The sequence below is a fragment of the Heptranchias perlo genome, chromosome 17 (genome assembly GCF_035084215.1).
Source record: "Heptranchias perlo isolate sHepPer1 chromosome 17, sHepPer1.hap1, whole genome shotgun sequence".
Taxonomy (NCBI): Eukaryota; Metazoa; Chordata; class Chondrichthyes; order Hexanchiformes; family Hexanchidae; genus Heptranchias; species Heptranchias perlo.
In genome coordinates this window covers 36,131,601-36,150,662 of record NC_090341.1, presented here as the reverse complement: position 1 = coordinate 36,150,662, position 19,062 = coordinate 36,131,601, and the positions used below count along the sequence as shown (strand labels likewise).

Here is a 19,062-nt window from a genome sequence, read left to right as displayed (position 1 = left end):
AGATGGATTTGCAGGGTCGACTGGGCTTGGTTTGCCTTTGTCGTGTCCGATGCCTAGTGGTCCGATGCCGGGTGGTCCGTCCGGTTTTATTCTTATTATGACTTCTTGTAGCGGGATTGTACAACAGAGTGGCTTACTAGGCCATTTCAGAGGGCAGTTAAGAATCAACCACATTGCTGGGGTCTGGAGTCACATATAGGCCAGACCGGGTAAGAACGGCAGGTTTCCTTCCCTAAAGGACATTAGTGAACCAGATGGGTTTTTACGACAATTACTATTACTGTTACTAGCTTTTTAATCCCAGATTTTATTCAATTAACTGAATTCAAATTCCCCAGCAGCCGTGGTGGGATTTGAACTCATGTCTCTGGATTATTAGTCCACTTATACTTTATAATTTATGCCAAAATTGCGGCCTTGAGACCTGGTATTTCTTGGGACTCTGCATAAGCGTGACCTTTAAGTCATCTGCATATACATGACTCTCCTGATCAAGACATCATTCGAAGAATTAGGAAGAATGTAACAAGGTGGGTTATCTATCTTCATTTGTTGTTCTTGAGAATTTAACGTGCCTATTTCAACAGCTGCTCATGATCTTGATGGTCGCCTGAACAGCGCTGAATACCCTTTCATTTATTTTTATTCTTGGGATGTGGGCGACACGGACAAGGCTGCATTTAATGTCCATCGCTAGTTGTCCTAAGAAGGTGGTTGTGGGTCTTTCTCCTTGAACCACTGCAGTCCTTGTTATGGCATGGCTCCCACAATAGTGTTAAGAAGGGAATTCCAGGATTTTGACCCAGCATTGATGAAGGAATGCCAATATATGTTCTAGTTAGGATGGCCTGTAACTTGAAGGGAACTTGGAGTTGATGGTGTTCCCAAAATGTTGATGCTCTTGTTCGTCTTGATGGTATAGGTCACAGGGGACGGAGGTGCTGTTGAAGTAACCTTGGTGAGTTGCTGAATTCTGTAGATCGTACATACTGCAGCTATAATGGTGGAGGGCGTAGATGTGGATTCCAGTGGCAAAGGCACCAATCAAGTAAACTGCTCTGTCCTGGGTGGTGTCAAGTTTCTTGAGCGTATTTGTGACTGTACTTGTCCAGGCAAGTGGTGAGCATTCCATGACACTCCTAACTTGAACCTTGTAGAGGGTGAAGAGGCTTTGAGGGGACAGGAGTTGAGTTGCAGAGTACACAGCCTTTGTCCTGCTCTTGTACCACAGTGTTGAGATGGCTGGACCAGTTCTCATCAACGTTGAACCGCAAAGTGTTGATGGTAGGGGATTCAGTTATGGAGGTGCTATTGAAAGTCCTGGGGAGGTGGCTGGGGTTTCTGTTGTTTGAGATGGTCATTACTTGACACTTATGTGGCACAAACGTTAACTGCCACTTGTCAGCCTAAGTATGGATGTTATCCAGGTCCTGTTGTAGGCTGGCATGGGATACTACATTAACAGAGGATAATTTTGACGTTGACACAAGGAACAGTATGGGGTCATCATTGATGCCCTGCACTTTAGCATGTGACATCATCAGAGAAGTATGAAAAATGAGGCTTTTATTCTCTGAGTGAGAAACAATGGTTAGCAGCTGATTGGGTAACTAACTGTAGGAAGTCAGTTTTTCTTTCCAGTGCTGGTATGCTTTCTTGAATGAGCCATGCTGGAGCACTGAGCACATGTGTTCTTACATAACGTAGTAAGTCTGAGCGCTTGAGGCAACTGTGAGGGCCCACAGCTGTTCTAAATTGTCAAAGGCCCTTAAATTTCACTCGAATGACTTTGAACAGTCTCAGGTCTACTGGGAGATTATTCAAAACTGCATATAACAAAAAACTTTACTTATGCAAGGTACTTTTCCACTGGTTGGCAAAAAGCCAGAGACTCCTGCTGACAGTATGAAAAAAATCTCTTAAGAATAGCTCAAGGATGGGGTTATATACAACAGAGGGAAGGGCAGGGTCACATTATACATGCTTTGACATCAAAAAGACTTAAAGGGACAGCATGTATGTAATTTTTCTCCATTATTAACTTGGACTATTCTTTACCTTAAAGATACAGAGCAAAGACCTCAGCAATACTATTTAAGCAATGGAAAAGTACCAGTTAGCTAAAGGTATAACAATTACCAGCTTTTAATTATCAACTGTAACCAATAATTTGTTAATGGTCACACAATTACCATTTTAATCAATATTCTTTTTACCTTTCTTATGGCAATAACAAGTGTGGCAAAGATGCTTTCAGTAGTAAATAAATTAACTTAAATCATTATAGTAAACTTTTATTTATGAATAGTGAAAAATGGTACTGAAGAAGTTAGTAAGTTATGTAATTCAGTTATTACATCTGAATACACTTGAATTGTTGCAAAATAATTTCTCACTCAAGAATCACAGCATCCTTAAGGTTAAATCAGTTTGTGACAATCACTGACTTTCATTTTGGGCTATCAAAATCATATATAAAGGCATCAGTATTGACATAAAACATTGAAAAAGCTTATGTACATTTTGGTAGCACATAAAGCACAGGAATGTCAATGATATCTATATATATAACTATAATCTAAACTACTTATCTTTTCAGATTGAAGTTTATAAAGTCTGCAGTTTGAGTATGTATTACAATCACTTACCTTCTAATGCTGTGATATCAGTTCATATTTTTATTGCCTCAGACTTAAAACAGGTAACTTCATTCAGCTAACATTAATCGGAATCTAATATCTGAACAGATTAGCACCACTTGTTTCTGAACTGAACTATCAACTGTACTAACAGTTAAATTGTGGATTTCAATCACACTAAAGAAACTTAATGAATTGTGTATTTTATCACTTGCTTACAAAATTATTTCTTTATTCAAGATAATATTTATATTAGTTTTAAGAAAATGTATTCATTTGATTAAGAATTGAAGCTGAATACAGATTACAATTCCTGAATTACTGCTGATAACTGAATTAGTATCACAGTTCACAATACAAATATTCAACTCCAAGTTAGAACACTGTGCTTTTACTTTCAGAACTTTTGTTCAACCCTTAAACAATTGGACTGTTTTTTACGTCTTCTCCAATTTCTGATAAGGCACTACTTAAACAAGTTAGAGCATATTAATGCCAGTTACCAGTGGATGTGCTCCACAAAGCACAATCCATCTTATATGCTGCATTAGCAAGGAAAGTACTTTTTGCACAAAATTCTCCCACCTTTTATAGAAGGAAATAGTGATCTTAATAGTTTTTTTTTAAAGCAGCAATTTTAAACAGGAGGGCAAAAAGGGGACATGAGATTGCTTTGGCAGAAATGGGGATGTTCGCTGATGACTGCACAGTGTTCAGTTCCATTCGCAACCCCTCAGATAATGAAGCAGTCCGAGCCCGCATGCAGCAAGACCTGGACAACATCCAGGCTTGGGCTCATAAGTGGCAAGTAACATTCGCGCCAGATAAGTGCCAGGCAATGACCATCTCCAACAAGAGAAAGTCTAACCACCTCCCCTTGACATTCAACGGCATTACCATCGCCGAATCCCCCACCATCAACATCCTGGGGGCCACCAGTGACCAGAAACTGAACTGGACCAGCCATATAAATACTGTGGCTACGAGAGCAGGTCAGAGGCTGGGTGTTCTGCGGCGAGTGACTCACCTCCTGACTCCCCAAAGCCGTTCCACCATCTACAAGGCACAAGTCAGGAGTGTGATGGAATACTCTCCACTTGCCTGGATGAGTGCAGCTCCAACAACACTCAAGAAGCTCGACACCATCCAAGATAAAGCAGCCCGCTTGATTGGCACCCCATCCATCACCCTAAACATTCACTCCCTTCACCACCGGCGCACTGTGGCTGCAGTGTGTACCATCCACAGGATGCACTGCAGCAACTCGCCAAGGCTTCTTCGACAGCACCTCCCAAACCCGCGACCTCTACCACCTAGAAGGACAAGAGCAGCAGGCACATGGGAACAACACCACCTGCACGTTCCCCTCCAAGTCACACACCATCCCGACTTGGAAATATATCGCCGTTCCTTCATCGTCACTGGGTCAAAATCCTGGAACTCCCTTCCTAACAGCACTGTGGGAGAACCGTCACCACACAGACTGCAGCGGTTCAAGAAGGCGGATCACCACCACCTTTTCGAGGGCAATTAGGGATGGGCAATAAATGCTGGCCTCGCCAGCGACGCCCACATCCCGTGAACGAATAATAAAAAAAATAAAAATAAGGCAAAGGTGAATCCAAAGAGCTTCTACAAATACATAAAGGGCAAAAGAGTAACTAGGGAGAGAGCAGGGCCTCTTAAGGATCAACAAGGTCATCTGTGTGCGGAACCACAAGAGATGGGTGAGATCCTAAATGAATATTTCACATCGGTATTTACGGTTGAGAAAGGCATGGATGTTAGGGAACTTGGGGAAATAAATAGTGATGTCTTGAGGAGTGTACATATTACAGAGAGGGAGGTGCTGGAAGTCTTAACGCGCATCAAGGTAGATAAATCTCCGGGACCTGATGAAGTGTATCCCAGGACGTTATGGGAGGTTAGGAAGGAAATTGCGGGTCCCCTAGCAGAGATATTTGAATCATCGACAGCTACAGGTGAGGTGCCTGAAGATTGGAGGGTAGCAAAGGTTGTGCCTTTGTTTAAGAAGGGCGGCAGGGAAAAGCCTGGGAACTACAGACCGGTGAGCCTGACATCTGTAGTGGGTAAGTTGTTAGAGGGTATTCTGAGAGACAGGATCTACGGGCATTTGGAGAGGCAGGGACTGATTAGGAACAGTCAGCATGGTTTTGTGAGAGGAAAATCATGTCTCACAAATTTGATTGAGTTTTTTGAAGGGGTAACCAAGAAGATAGATGAGGGCTGTGCAGTAGACGTGGTCTACATGGACTTTAGCAAAGCCTTTGACAAGGTACCGCATGGTAGGTTGTTACATAAAGTTAAATCTCACGGGATCCAAGGTGAGGTAGCCAATTGGATACAAAATTGGATTGACGGCAGAAGACAGAGGGTGGTTGTAGAGGGTTGTTTTTCAAACTGGAGGCCTGTGACCAGCGGTGTGCCTCAGGGATCGGTGCTGGGTCCGCTGTTATTTGTTATTTATATTAATGATTTGGATGAGAATTTAGGAGGCATGGTTAGTAAGTTTGCAGATGACACCAAGATTGGTGGCATTGTGGACAGTGAAGAAGGTTATCTAGGATTGCAACTGGATCTTGATAAATTGGGCCAGTGGGCCGATGAATGGCAGATGGAGTTTAATTTAGATAAATGTGAGGTGATGCATTTTGGTAGATCAAATCGGGCCAGGACCTACTCCGTTAATGGTAGGGCGTTGGGGAGAGTTATAGAACAAAGAGATCTAGGAGTACAGGTTCATAGCTCCTTGAAAGTGGAGTCACAGGTGGATAGGGTGGTGAAGAAGGCATTCAGCATGCTTGGTTTCATTGGTCAGAACATTGAACACAGGAGTTGGGATGTCTTGTTGAAGTTGTACAAGACATTAGTAAGGCCACACTTGGAATACTGTGTACAGTTCTGGTCACCCTATTATAGAAAGGATATTATTAAACTAGAAAGAGTGCAGAAAAGATTTACTAGGATGCTACCGGAACTTGATGGTTTGACTTATAGGGAGAGGTTGGATAGACTGAGACTTTTTTCCCTGGAGAGTAGGAGGTTTCGGGGTGATCTTATAGAAGTCTATAAAATAATGAGGGGCAAAGATAAGGTAGATAGTCAAAATCTTTTCCCAAAGGTAAGGGAGTCTATAACGAGGGGGCATAGATTTAAGGTAAGAGGGGAAGAGCTACAAAATGGTCCGGAGGGGCAATTTTTTCACTCAAAGGGTGGTGAGTGTCTGGAACGAGCTGCCAGAGGCAATAGTAGAGACGGGTACAATTTTGTCTTTTAAAAAGCGTTTGGACAGTTACATGGGTAAGATGGGTATAGAGGGATATGGGCCAAGTACAGGCAACTGGAACTAGCGTAGTGGTATAAACTGGGCGACATGGACATGTTGGGCCAAAGGGCCTGTTTCCATGTTGTAAACTTCTATGATTCTATGAACACAGAAATGGAGATTCTCAGGAAGAGTCTCCCTCACTGATAGGCCATTCTACTGATGCCAATTATGAAGAATCACCCTGTGTGTTCTGAAGCAGCTCCACTGAAGACAAGGGAGGAGCGGGACTTGAGACTGGCCTGAGGGCTACTTCAAATCACATTACAGGCTGGCAATGCAAATCTTCCAGAGTGTAATGTGGTTTCCCAGGACAGGGAAACTCCAGAGTGGCTTTCAGGTAGGTGTGAAGTCACAATCTCTCCCTCTCTGTTTGTGATGGAACATTCCAGGATGCTTCATTAATTGATATCACCAAAGTGGCTTAGCAGGGAGCGAGCCTTTACTCGATGTGCTCTATGTTGGCTTTAAGATTGATGTTTAAAAAATAAGTGAACAAACATCTGATAAGACCATTATTTTCTTCGAGAAAAAGGAGAAATACTCTGAACATAAAGTAGTCCACCTGCATTTTCCTTTCCCCTTAAAATGATTAAATCAGGTTGGGATTGCTGTTCTGACACTAAAGTTGCATCGCGGGAGTAAATCATTGTGTGGGGTGGGGTGGGGGGAACAGAGGGAGGAGGAAACTTGTTTTAAAACCCCACAGCAACTTGAGGTAGCAGATTCATGGAGACACAGCAGGTAAATGCTGTATTTTCTCCTCTAGATTTTGGCACGAATGTTCAACTCCAGTGATTTCTTACCAACGTAATGGGGCCAGAAATCGCGCAGAGCGGCGAGGCAATGTTCACCACAGCTCCTGCGAATTTAATTAACGAAAATACTTACTGTGGGCTCTGTGGCGTCGAATTGCTTGAATTTGAACTTTTTAAAAAATGTGCACTATCAACCCAGCCTCTGAGTAGCCTGAGTTGCTGCGCGGCTGGAAAAGTCTGTGAGGAGAAGACACACCCACAAAATCTGTCAGGAAGAGAAGTCACGCCCACAGATTCAGGCTGAATTGCTCAAGCAGGCAAGTAGACTTCATTAATTTAAAGTTAGTATTCTGTATGTCAGTCATTGCAAATAAAAAAAATTAATTTTTTTAAAATAAAAAGCCAAGGAAATAATTGAATTAAAAGAAACAGAAGGAAGAAGTAAAAAAATTATTTTTTTAATTTAAAAAAATTTTTAATGACCAGAAACTATTTAAGGGAGTATTTTTAAAAGTTAATTTTTAGTTGTTTGGCAGTCATTAAGACCGTTAAAACTTAATAGATTTTTGACTTCACCGCCTGGGCAGTAACCTGTCGGAGCGAATTGCCCGTCCATTATAGATTTTCATTCCTTTAATTTCAAACCTATGTAGCAATTAATGGAGTATTTCTGAATTTCATCAGAGATTGTTTACGTATGAGTGAATTGTGTAACTGTTCCCCAGAATTAGATGGTGTTATTTCTTCAACATTGATTGGTAACTTGAGATACATTTTAACAGCAAAAAATATTGATGTATAATGGTTTGGTAACCAGGTACATGAAGAACATCCATCTAAGTAATTTTAAAAGTTGCTCAGTTTTGGCTATTATACACAAAGAGCTGTCTTATAATACATTTTTTCATTTAGCAAATGCATTAGGTAACCTAATTCTATATATCTCTATGTATGGTGGCTTTCAATACTTCAGCCTCTTTACCAAATAAATTGTGTTGAACAAAATCAGGTTGCTCTGTAATTTGTAGAGAGCCTATTTTAATGTTTATACTTGAACAATTTTAAATTTAAAAAAATTAAGACTTCATCTTCCTTCTATTTTGTTAACACAGAAAGCATCCTGAGGCATTTCACAGACGAAAACAAACATACAAAATTGATGGTCAGGAAAAGCTGGCCCAAGGTGGATGAAGGTTCTGTCCCAGTGATGGAGAAGGAGGAAGCAGAAATGCTCAGCTGTTCATCACTGAACACTATTACTTGTCAGCATCAATCAGTGAACAATAGTTATAGCACTTTCCAATATGTGAAAGCAAAATAGCTATTCGTGTTACATCTTTTGCTCCAATGGTTTAATAAATAACACTGCATTTAAAACAGTAAACATTCCAACAAACTTAGACACACACAAATATTACAAACATCAGATTTCATGGAGTAGATTTTGATGGAAAACTATATGATTTTTTTAAAGAAAGAAGAAAACAAGCTAAGATTGATGAATTAATCAATATTGTTCTGTTGTCTATTCTGAAAATTTTATGACATTGCCCACCATCCATTTTCAAACAAGGTACGGCATAATAATATACAGTGAATATACAATAAAGGGGTAGATTTTCTGCTTTGGACGCAATCAGGAAATTGCGCTCGAAATTGTGCTGGTTAGGTTACAGTTCAAGATTCCACTAAAATTTATTTGCATAATGCCTGTGCGCCTAAGAAAATTAGCACAATTTGAAGAGCCTTCTGCAATCGGCAGAATTTCGCAATGTCAACCTGGGGGTGTAGCCAGTTTAGTGGGCAGGACCTGATTCAGGCGAATTGAATCTTAAACCAGCATAAAAGATCGCGGAAAATACGATCTCTTGCGCTGGTTCGGCCGATTTCGCCAGGATTGCGCTGATATTACTAGTGTAAAGGCGCGGAAACGCTACCCCCATATCTTTAGACTGGTAGCTGGTTTAAGTAAATGAACGTCTCCTTAGGCTGGCTGGTTTCTTAAATTTTCAGCGCAAGCGCTACGACACGAACAGTATGGGAAAACCATTCAAATTTCAGGAATAGAGTCATTTCTGTAAAAAGCCTAAATTACAAAAAGAAACACTTAAAATCCAATCTTAAATCCTGGGGAGGAAGCCGAGGGGAGCCGACAGCCTTCTTGCCCTGGAGTTTCCATGGGATGCCTCAGCCGATTTTAACTGCCGGGCCTCGTTTACAACATGCCAACCAGCTGTCTGCTTGAGCCAGGCGGAAAGAGGCAGCTGGCCGGCTTCAGGCCGGTCAAAATCACAGGGTCAAGAATTCATCTGCCAGCACCAAGGTAACTTGTGGGGGGAGGAATCACAGCTGTTTCATGGTTAGAAAGGAGGGGGACCTAGGGCAGTAGGGGCCCAGTTTTTCCTTGTGGGGCCCGGAGGAACAATCCTGCTCCTCCTAGCCCCACTAAGGAAAGTTTTGACACCTTAGAGTGCCTCCTCTTTTTCCCCACCAGGTTTAACGTACAATGTCATTGGACCCCAATTAGCATATATTAATGAGACTCCCGCCTGAGTCAGACTGGCGCCTTAAAAAGAAAGGCCAATTTAAGATGATAGTGGGCAACAATCGACTGTGAACTGGGCGATAAGTCTTTTGCACAGCTATTTTATCTGCATGCCTGGCCTATTCCTGCTGGGCAGGCTGGGTTAAAATTGCTCCTATAACTTCCATTTGCTTTCTTTTCTGTATCTTCTGTTGTTTGCTCTTCCGTATTCTCTGCACCCTATCTTAACTATTTAAACTTTAGTTTTACTAATATAGTCTCATTTGCTGATTCTATTTTCTTCTACTTCCTGGCTTCCACTGTGCACTCTAGGAGTGGCAGCAATTTTTTTTAAAATTGACCTTTGATTGGCAAGGATCTACAGATTGACATGATGTTACCATGGTGCAATCAGGTCACTGCTTGACAAGTAGCAACACAAAAGAGGACGCAGCTCCACCAAATGAGCATATTGTCAGCAGTCCCTAGGAGAAAAAAACTCACCTAAACAAGTAAACTTGTTCACAGTGAACAAAGCATTAATAATATGTATTTAATCATTTGAAATCCACTGATTTTAAAAAAGACTCAGTGCTCATCATACAATACTATGGACCGCCAGGTTAGACATCACAGATGTCTCCACTATTCGTTCACATACATCACACTAAATTTGCCATGCAAGCATCCCCATTTAAAAAACATTTTTTTTTAGAAAACTATCCATGCTACATAACATTCCAATGAGATTTAAGGCTGCAGAACCTGGTAGTTCTGACTAACTTTCATAAAGCACTTGTCTTTCATTTTATCTTTCCAATTTTCTCACCTCCCTGCCTTACTGCGATACATTTCCACACATACTAGATACCCTCTGATATCTTGCCCAAGAAACCAATATTTATGTGAGTCTAGACTGTGAGTGTGTCAGTAGGCTATTTGGCCGTGGATGGCACCATGATCTTGTCCTTGCCCAGTGTCTCCTCGTGTGCACTTCCAACAGGAGGTGCTGGAATCAATCAGCAGCTCTTAACTTCTCTCTGCCTAACCCAGAGGCCAACTGTAATGCCCTATCACCACCTGGCTGAGATAAACTAACTCAGCGTAGGCCAGGAATCAGACTTAGAACTTTCTGGATTAGCCATGAATTGCCTCAAGCAGCTAGGCCATCAGAGGAATCTTATGTTCCATTCTTGGAATTCGTCAGAATGCAATACAGCTTTGAAACTCAATTGTAGATATCTTTATAGATTTTCTTCACCAAAATCTCCCCTACAATCCTTCGTACATGGACTTTAAAATAATTTGTTTTGATTCCATTTAAGTTTTTATGAAAGAAAATGATCACAGTTTACTTTCAATAGAAAGTTGAGATTTTACTACTCACGGACAGGATTGTAGTGGAAATTAGGCTGAACAAAATGATATTCAAAGTCTGTGACCAACTTCAGCTGGAACAAAACAACAACACCTTTGTTTAAGAAGTTCAGATCACAAATATTGCCCAACTTATACAAACCTGAATTATTTACTGGACCATTTTCCAGAGATCAGAATGGGAAATATAACAATAAAATAAAATTCAAAGCATGCAAAGTTGTTTTACCTTCCTGGATGTCACTCATTCAAATGGGACAAACCACATCTGATTTTACAAAACTGAAAGCAGGTTTTGAACCAACGGTAACAAAATATCCAAATCTTATTATTTAAAGATGAAGCTTTACATAATTAGAAACATTGAATAACCCCTTTCTCCCCCCCGCCTGAAAAAAACTCCTCTAAATAGCAAATTAAACAGAGAAGAGATGAGACCAGAAGGGAGTCATTTTGGCACTTCATTCTTTTGACGAGCTTCAGTAACCATAAAATTGATCAAAGACCTGATGCACAGAGCAGCTGAATAATGGAGCTATTATTCAGCCATTGTGAAATTAACCATTTTATTGTTGTTCCTATTTTGTTAAGTTCTTTCATTATACAATGTTATAAGGAAAATTAAATAAATCATCAAAGTCTAAACGTTTCAAGTGACAGTTCAAATATTTGGATCTAAATGCAGATTCGCAACAAGAAAAATCAAAATTCTTGTATTACCCAAATCAAGATCCTCTGGTAATTAGGAAGGTATTTACTATATCCCCCATAATAGGGAGATACTAACAAGCTCCTGCAGTTCCCTGTCTGATGAAGAATCAGGGCTATTAGAAGACGTCAACTCATTGGAGGAAATAGGATTAAATGTGACCACTGGCAAAGAGTTGAAAGCCCAGCATGTATTAGATAGTGCAGTAGTTTCTGTGAAGAGCTTCAATTCCGAGCATCTGAGAAAATGTTCAAAAAGTACTTTCCAAAAAAAAACTTTTAAAATGAATGCAGCAGCTGTTTTTAAATCAAATTTAACCTGTTATCATTTTCAAGGACAGTAAATATTTAATGCTACATTGCATTGTAGAGAGACTGCATGTATGCTTATGATTGTCACGATGCATTAACTATAAAGAGTTAAAAATGTTTGTACTGTGTATAATTCTCCTGCTGCTCATCTGCTTAATTTAAATTAGGGAGAATAATATTCACTTCATAGCCTTACAGAACATCTCTTCAAACCGTCTGATATCTCAGGTAATACAGTCTGATAAGGAATACAGACATAAATGATTAAGCTATACCTTGAGGACTTCCATTGGCACCTGGGTATTTGTGGGGACGCTGACGTTGATGGCCTGTGTCTGGCTGACTGGCACTCGCTGCTGAATGAACTGTGCTGCCTGCTGCTGTTGCTGCTGCTCTCGTCGTTCCTGCTCCTGCATTTGCTCGCGCATGAGCTGCTGTCGTAGCAGTATTCGTGATGTCATATTGGAGGAGGTTAATGGGGGTTTAGCTGATCCTTGCTGCTCTGATGAATTGCTGTGGTGGAAACCAATAATGGAGAAAACAGACTTCTATTAGAAGATAAGAACGGATGAGCACAAAAATATGCTTGTTAGCTGGAGGACACGACTCACTTAATGTGCTGGCGACTCAGATTATTATTGACAAAAATTTAAGAGCTAGAACATACAGTTTGACAATATGCAACCTACATTGTTTCAAGGTGATTTTTTTCCATGCAGGCCACATTTAGCTGAATAGCTGCTAAGATTTGAAGACGATCTTTAGAGGGTTAAATGTAAAAGTTGAATACATGTTTTAAATTGTTCTTCATGAATCCTGATACATGAAAATTCTAAAAAAAATGTTTTGTGTTGTGAAATACATCTGCAATGGAATCTGCACGGTTGTATCTTGTTCAAGAAACCAAATAGAATCTACCCATGTGGCTCTTTAAAACATTATTTAAACTACAAAAGTTGAGCCTAGTCAAAGCAAGTTGGACCATCCTCCTCTTCATCCCTTTAACAAAAGTTACCTTGAGAATATCATCCAAAATGTCACAAAGTATTCATACAGAGCAGATGATTTTTAACACAATGAAATAATAATCAACATAGCCATCTAACCTATTATTTATTGTATTGGTGACATTTGCTTCAAACCTTTGAACTCTCCTGAAATGAAGAAAATCTGGATAAAAGTATTAAAAATAAAAATCAGCAAACCATCACCGAAGTGTCTTAACCCAGAAATATACATGGATCATTTAAATTACGATAACTGAGTCCTTTAAGATATAATACTGAAGTATAAACTTTAAAAGCCGCAAAAAATCTCAGCTAGGAACAGTGGAGGTCCATCAAGATTTAGGGGTCCATCTACACATATCACCAAAATGTAGCAGTCAGGTACAAAAAATAATCAAAAAGGCTAATGGAATGTTAGTCTTTATAACTAAAGGGCTAGAATATAAAGGGGAGGAAGTTTTGCTACAGCTATACAAAGCCCTGGTTAGGTCACATCTGGAGTACGGTGTACAGTTCTGGGCACCGCACCTTAGAAAGGATATGTTGTCTTAGGAAGGAGTGCAGCGCAGTTTCACCAGAATGTTAAGAGAACTTACCATCATCAACAACAAAAACAACTTGCATTTATATAGTGCCTTTAACGTAGTAAAAAGTCCCAAGGCGCTTCATAGGAGCGATTATCAAACAAAATTTGACACCGAGCCACATAAGGAGGTATTAGGACAAATGACCAAAAGCTTGGTCAAAAAGGTAGGTTTTAAGGTGCGTCTTAAAAGGAGGAGAGAGGGAGAGAGTCGGAGAGGTTTAGGGAGGGAATGCCAGAGCTTAGGACCTAGGCAGTTGAAGGCATGGCTGCCAATGGTGGAGCGATTAAAATTGGGAATGCGCAAGAGGCCAGAGTTGGAGGAACACAGCGATCTCGGAGGGTTGTAGGGCTGGAGAAGATTACAGGGATAGGGAGGGGCAAGGACATAGAGGGATTGGAAAACAAGGAAGAGAATTTTAAAATGGAGGTGTTGTCATATTGGGAGCCAATGTAGGTCAGCGACCACAGGGGTGATGGGTGAACGGGACTTAGCGTGGGTTAGGATAAGGGCAGCAGTGTTTCGGACGAGCTCAAGTTTATGGAGGGTGGAAGATGGGAGGCCAGCCAGGAGAGCATTGGAATAGTCAAGCATAGAGGTAACAAGGGCATTGATGAGGGTTTCAGCAGCAAATGAGCCGAGGCAGGGGCGGAGATGGGCGATGTTACAGGAGGTGGAAGTAGGCGGTCTTGGTGATGGAGCGGATATGTGGTCGGAAACTCATCTCATGATCAAATAGGACACCAAGGTTGCAGACGGTCTGGTTCAACCTCAGACAGTGGCCAGGGAAAGGGATGGCGTCAGTGGCTAGGGAACGGATATTGTGGCGGGACCAAAGACAATGGCTTTGGTCTTCCCAATATTTAGTCAGAGAAAATTTTTGCTCATCCAGTACTGGATGTTGGACAAGCAATGACTCCTGTTCCTATGTACAAAATGAGGTAGTAGCAGGCTGAAAAACCTTTGAGGGATTTTTTAAAAAATGATTATGAAGCAATGACCACTGTTATTAGGTAATATACAACGTTCTCAGTTGCACATAGCATGAATGGAAGTGTTTTGTTCTGAAACAGTTAAACAAAGTACCAAAACAATTCTGCAGGCACCAGTATATCAGATAGCCAGGCTAACTTCTGTCAATTACTGTGCTATTGTTTTGTTACTTGCCAAACAATACCGCTGACAATGAACAGATGTTAAGCTCAGTTACACACCTCGTACTAAAGCTGTATAAGTCTGGTTACTAGTCTGCACAGACTTGCTGGTCAAAAATCTAAAACATTATAGATATTGGAGGTGATTTTAACTCCCGGGCGGGAATGCGGTCTAGCGAACGGTTGGCCCATCTGGGAGCAGCACCAGGAAAGCTTGACGAATTTTAATGGTTGGGGCTCAATAGTTTGCAGTGAGCAGCTCCCTGGCCCTTAAAATTGGATGGCCCGGGGACCTGGGAAAACTGTCCCCGGCACAAGGTAAGTAGATCAGGGGGGATACTGGAGTCCTCCTCCTGGCCCACAGGAAACGTCAAATAAATTTTTAAAACTTAGTGGGTCTCTTCTGGCCCTTGATGCAGCTCCCAACAGCTCTCCCCTGGCAGGGAAGTCATCCCTGCTCCCCCACTCAGGTCTCAGGTAAAAACAGCAGTCGGACCCTAATGATATCATCAGAGTTCGATCTGCACATTTAAAGAAGGACCCCGCGGGATTCCGGTGGATGCCCTTGCCGCCTGTAATTTAAAATTGCAGTTGTCCAGATTGGGGCAGGAAGCGAGTGGGTAATTCCCCATTTCCATTTTAACTGCAACCACAACTCCCACCCCCCCAATCCAGTTTCCACCGGGCAGGGAGGGTTAAAATTCCCCAATAAAATTTGACTTCTAATGTTCCAAGGGTTGGCAGGGCAAATGCTCATGGGTGTGTTTCCCCACACATCTAGTTCCCCAATCTAAACCAAGCTGTCAGGGGAAGAACCAAACTAAACGTGCTCACCCAAAGGGAGACTGCGTAAGGCAAATTAACCTGGGACAGTGTCATACATCACCTACTGGCCAGTAACAGTAACACCAGCTGAGGCCTGGGGCTTTGTCACCAAGCCACCCTCTTAACCAAGGAACCTTGCATGGCTCAAGCAAATGCAAGCGATGCTTTTAAAATTATTTTTAAATGATAGGCAGAGGAATAAAGGTAAAATATAAAGTTTGCATCTGCTGGACTTGTTAATCAATTTGAAAAAATATTTATGATATCAACACTTTTCTAAAAAAAATTTACAAGATACCAAGTGCATATTTCAAAGAGATGCTTTGCCCTAAAATGATTCATCAAGAGGACCTATGGCTCACCTGTATAACCTCCCCTCAATAAAATAGGGGTGCATTGAATCTGCAGGTGTATCAAAACAAACCTCCAGCAGAGAAGCCAATGTTTAAGGAGTGAACTATAGGGCTAATTCATTTAAACAGTAACCCCCAACCAAGAGCTTGAAATGAAATGTATTTTACTATGTTTACTACTAACATATTGGCTTTGGTACAGAAGCCCAATTTTAAAAAATCCATAATGAGGCATCCATTTCTGATCAGCATTCAATTGTCACACCACAAACTCCATGCCCAAAATATTGAATCAACATTAAAGCAGGGGTAATGTTTCTATTTAAAGCTTTTCTTGGTTTAGCCCTTCACTGTGTTCATATATTGGGAACCAAGAATTCTGTTTCTTCTAATATATTTATGTTTGCTAGTCCATTCACAAATATTGCAAACTTTATCAGGTTTGAAGATTGTGTCATTTATAGCATATTGTTTCACACAAATCATTTCCTTAAAATGCCACAGTCTTCTTAACATGACATTGAGCAGTGCTAGACATTTCTAATTTTGTAGGTGACAGCAGCAGCAAAATAATTAGAAGTATTCTCCTGTGGTCAATTTCTACGTGGAGTTCTGTAAAAAAAAATTGCATTCTAAGGCAGTAAAATGAATTATCAAGCACTGATACACTAACATTTTGAACACAAGATTGAAAATGTCATCATAGTATTATATAGAATCCATTTTAAAATACTTTTATATGATACCAGTTCATTATGAGATATCGTTAGTTTACATGAATATACAATAGGACAAACAACTACTTTGTTTACACCCATAGTTTCACCCTATAATAGTACTGATTATACCAATACTAAGTTACAAAGAATCTGGAAAGTGGTACATATCTGTACCTGGAATTTGTCTCGACACATTTGCATGCTGGTACATTTAACAAAAGAAAAAATAAGAGCAACATATGTACAGTAAATTACTGAGGTTCATCCACTAAAACATGATCTTGGTCCAGTGTAAGTACTGTTGATGTCTGATAAGCAGACTAGTCCTATTCGTAATCTACAGATGCTACTCCTGCAAAGGCATAGTCCTTGTACTCCATTCCTAGAACTATTGCCAAAAGATAACAATACAAAAAGAAATATTTAAACTGCTCCATTTTATTTTTCAATTTCTGCATTGTTGTCAGAATCATTTTGATCAGTTTTGAATATAAAAATTTATACTTAACGCAGTTTTAAAAACCTAATTCAACGACGTGAGCCAGTAAAAATTGTTTGTAATTAACCAAAATGATCCAATGCCCCAAATGGTTATATCTGGGCTCTCCCTTTAGGCAGTTATAAAAAAACTGAGGGTATTGAATACAAAGGTCAAAGGTTGCTACTTTCAGGTCTGGGAGTAAGAACCACATAAAAGTATGCTGCAATTTCATTGGACAGTTTGGATGACTAAGATGCATCTTTAAAATGTCATATCTTAAGCAGTTAAGATCCCTATTAGTGTGAGATGATTGGGTTAGTGTATATCACGCATCTATTTAATATAATGGCAGGTGAGAAGTCAATTACATCACAACAGTAAGTGAAAAATCAATCACTGTGACAAAAACAGCAAAAATTTTATTTTTAAATCGACTGGCATCACATAACTACTAATAACTCTACATATATTGAATAAATCAGTGTGCATGTACGTTTTATAATATAGTCATTCTATCATAAACAAAAACTGTACATGCTGCTAAGGATTTTAAAGGTAATGAGCTATTTTATAACTAATACATCATTCTTATATCAATTTTTCCTTTCTATAAAATGAAGAAAATTAAAATATAAAATGAAAAATTAGTTTACTATTATAGCCTCTTAAAACAATGTAATCATAATTAGAGTGATACAATATATCTGTTACGGTCAAATTGGGTCATTTGTGCACCATTACAAAGTAATAATGATTTTATAATGACCTATTCAAACATATTGCTCAAATTATATTTTCATAATGTAACTGTATCCACATATACTATATGTAGCCTTGTTATAGCCTTTGCTGCTTCACAGACATTATGTTTCCTTTCAGAATTATTAGTATTGAAATTACTGTTGGCAATGTGATAGCATGAACTCTTAATGCACTCACACAAATTCCTCTCCAACATTTTAAACACAGCTTAAATGACTGTTAAAATGTCAGAGACAGAGAAATTGGTTTTGAGCCGGGAACCGGTGCAAAGTGAACGGCGCATCTGGAACGCACGTCCAGAGACAATGGTCAAAAGCTTGATCCAAATTGGCCAGTGAGCCTTATTTCCATTAAACCGGCGAGCTGCGGACGCCAATCAGAAATCCTGATGCAGCTTGCTGGTCGGGGCCTTTCCAAAATTGGCCAGCTTGGAGTCCTAAGAAGCGAATAAGAGGGCGAGCACAGACCAGCAGCAGCCCACAGTAATGCTGTGGAACCAGAAGTAGCACTCCTGCTTCTCCTGGCTCCATATTAAGGTAATTAAAAACAACAAAAATCTTATCTGTTCTCCGGCAGCCTCCAACGGTCCCTTGCTCTGACTGAGGTAAATGCAGAAAAACTGAGCGGAGCAAGCGCAACCCAGTTTCTGAATTTTTTTTAAAATTCATTCTCGGGATGAGGGTGTCGCTGGCAAGGCCAGCTTTTATTGCCCATCTGTAGTTGCCCTTCAGGAGGTGGTGATGAGCCTTCTTCTTGAACCACTGCACTCCATGTGGTGAAGGTACTCCCACAGTGCTGTTAGGTAGGGAGTTCCAGGATTTTGACCCAGCAACAATGAAGGATTGGCGATATATGTCCAAATCAGGATGTGTGTGGCTTGGAGGGGAACTTGGATGGTGGGTGTTCTCAGCGGTGGTCCTAAAACAGGTGTTAGACCTCTGATTACCATATTGTAGGGGTCGAACACCTGTTTTAGGCAGGCATCCCGAGCACTTCCGCGGGGCACTCAGAGCCTACTTGGCTCTGATCTTGGTCCTCTATTTCTTCCATTGTTACTTATATATTATTTTTCAGTAGAAATATGTACAATTAAGAAATTGAATTACAGGAAACAAAAGTAATACATCTAACCCCACTTTTAGTTTTAAAAAAACTTTTCTTTCCACAACAGATATTCCAACCATTAACAGACAACACTGATTTTTTTGGTGCACACCATCCACAAAAATAAAAGCTTTCTTTCTATTCAAGATCTGTCAGTTTGAATAATTCCCCAAGTCACTAATCCTTTTCATAAAATGAGGGGACAAACCTCTGTGCTACAACAAATGCGGCTGCTGAATAATCGGACTAATTAGCTCCTAAGTCACTGCATAAATTATTATAGTCACGAAGTGCATCTTGACACCAATGTTTAGGGTTGTCAAACAAATCAAAATTTCCCTCAACATTACGAGTTTGAAATTGTGCACAATGATCACCATTTTCATGGAACATCTCAGAGGGATATTAT

General features: G+C 40.3%; 1 protein-coding gene across 5 annotated transcripts in view; it reads right to left on the bottom strand.

The window, feature by feature from the left end:
* The window catches only part of LOC137334249 (microphthalmia-associated transcription factor-like), a 242,131-nt gene that overhangs the window by 81,820 nt on the left and 141,249 nt on the right, over positions 1–19,062 (bottom strand). For all 5 annotated transcript variants that reach the window (XM_067998889.1, XM_067998891.1, XM_067998890.1 and 2 more), the window contains one exon: positions 11,940–12,177. In XM_067998889.1, coding sequence (XP_067854990.1) covers positions 11,940–12,177 — 238 coding nt within the window. The remainder of the gene's footprint in view (positions 1–11,939; positions 12,178–19,062) is intronic.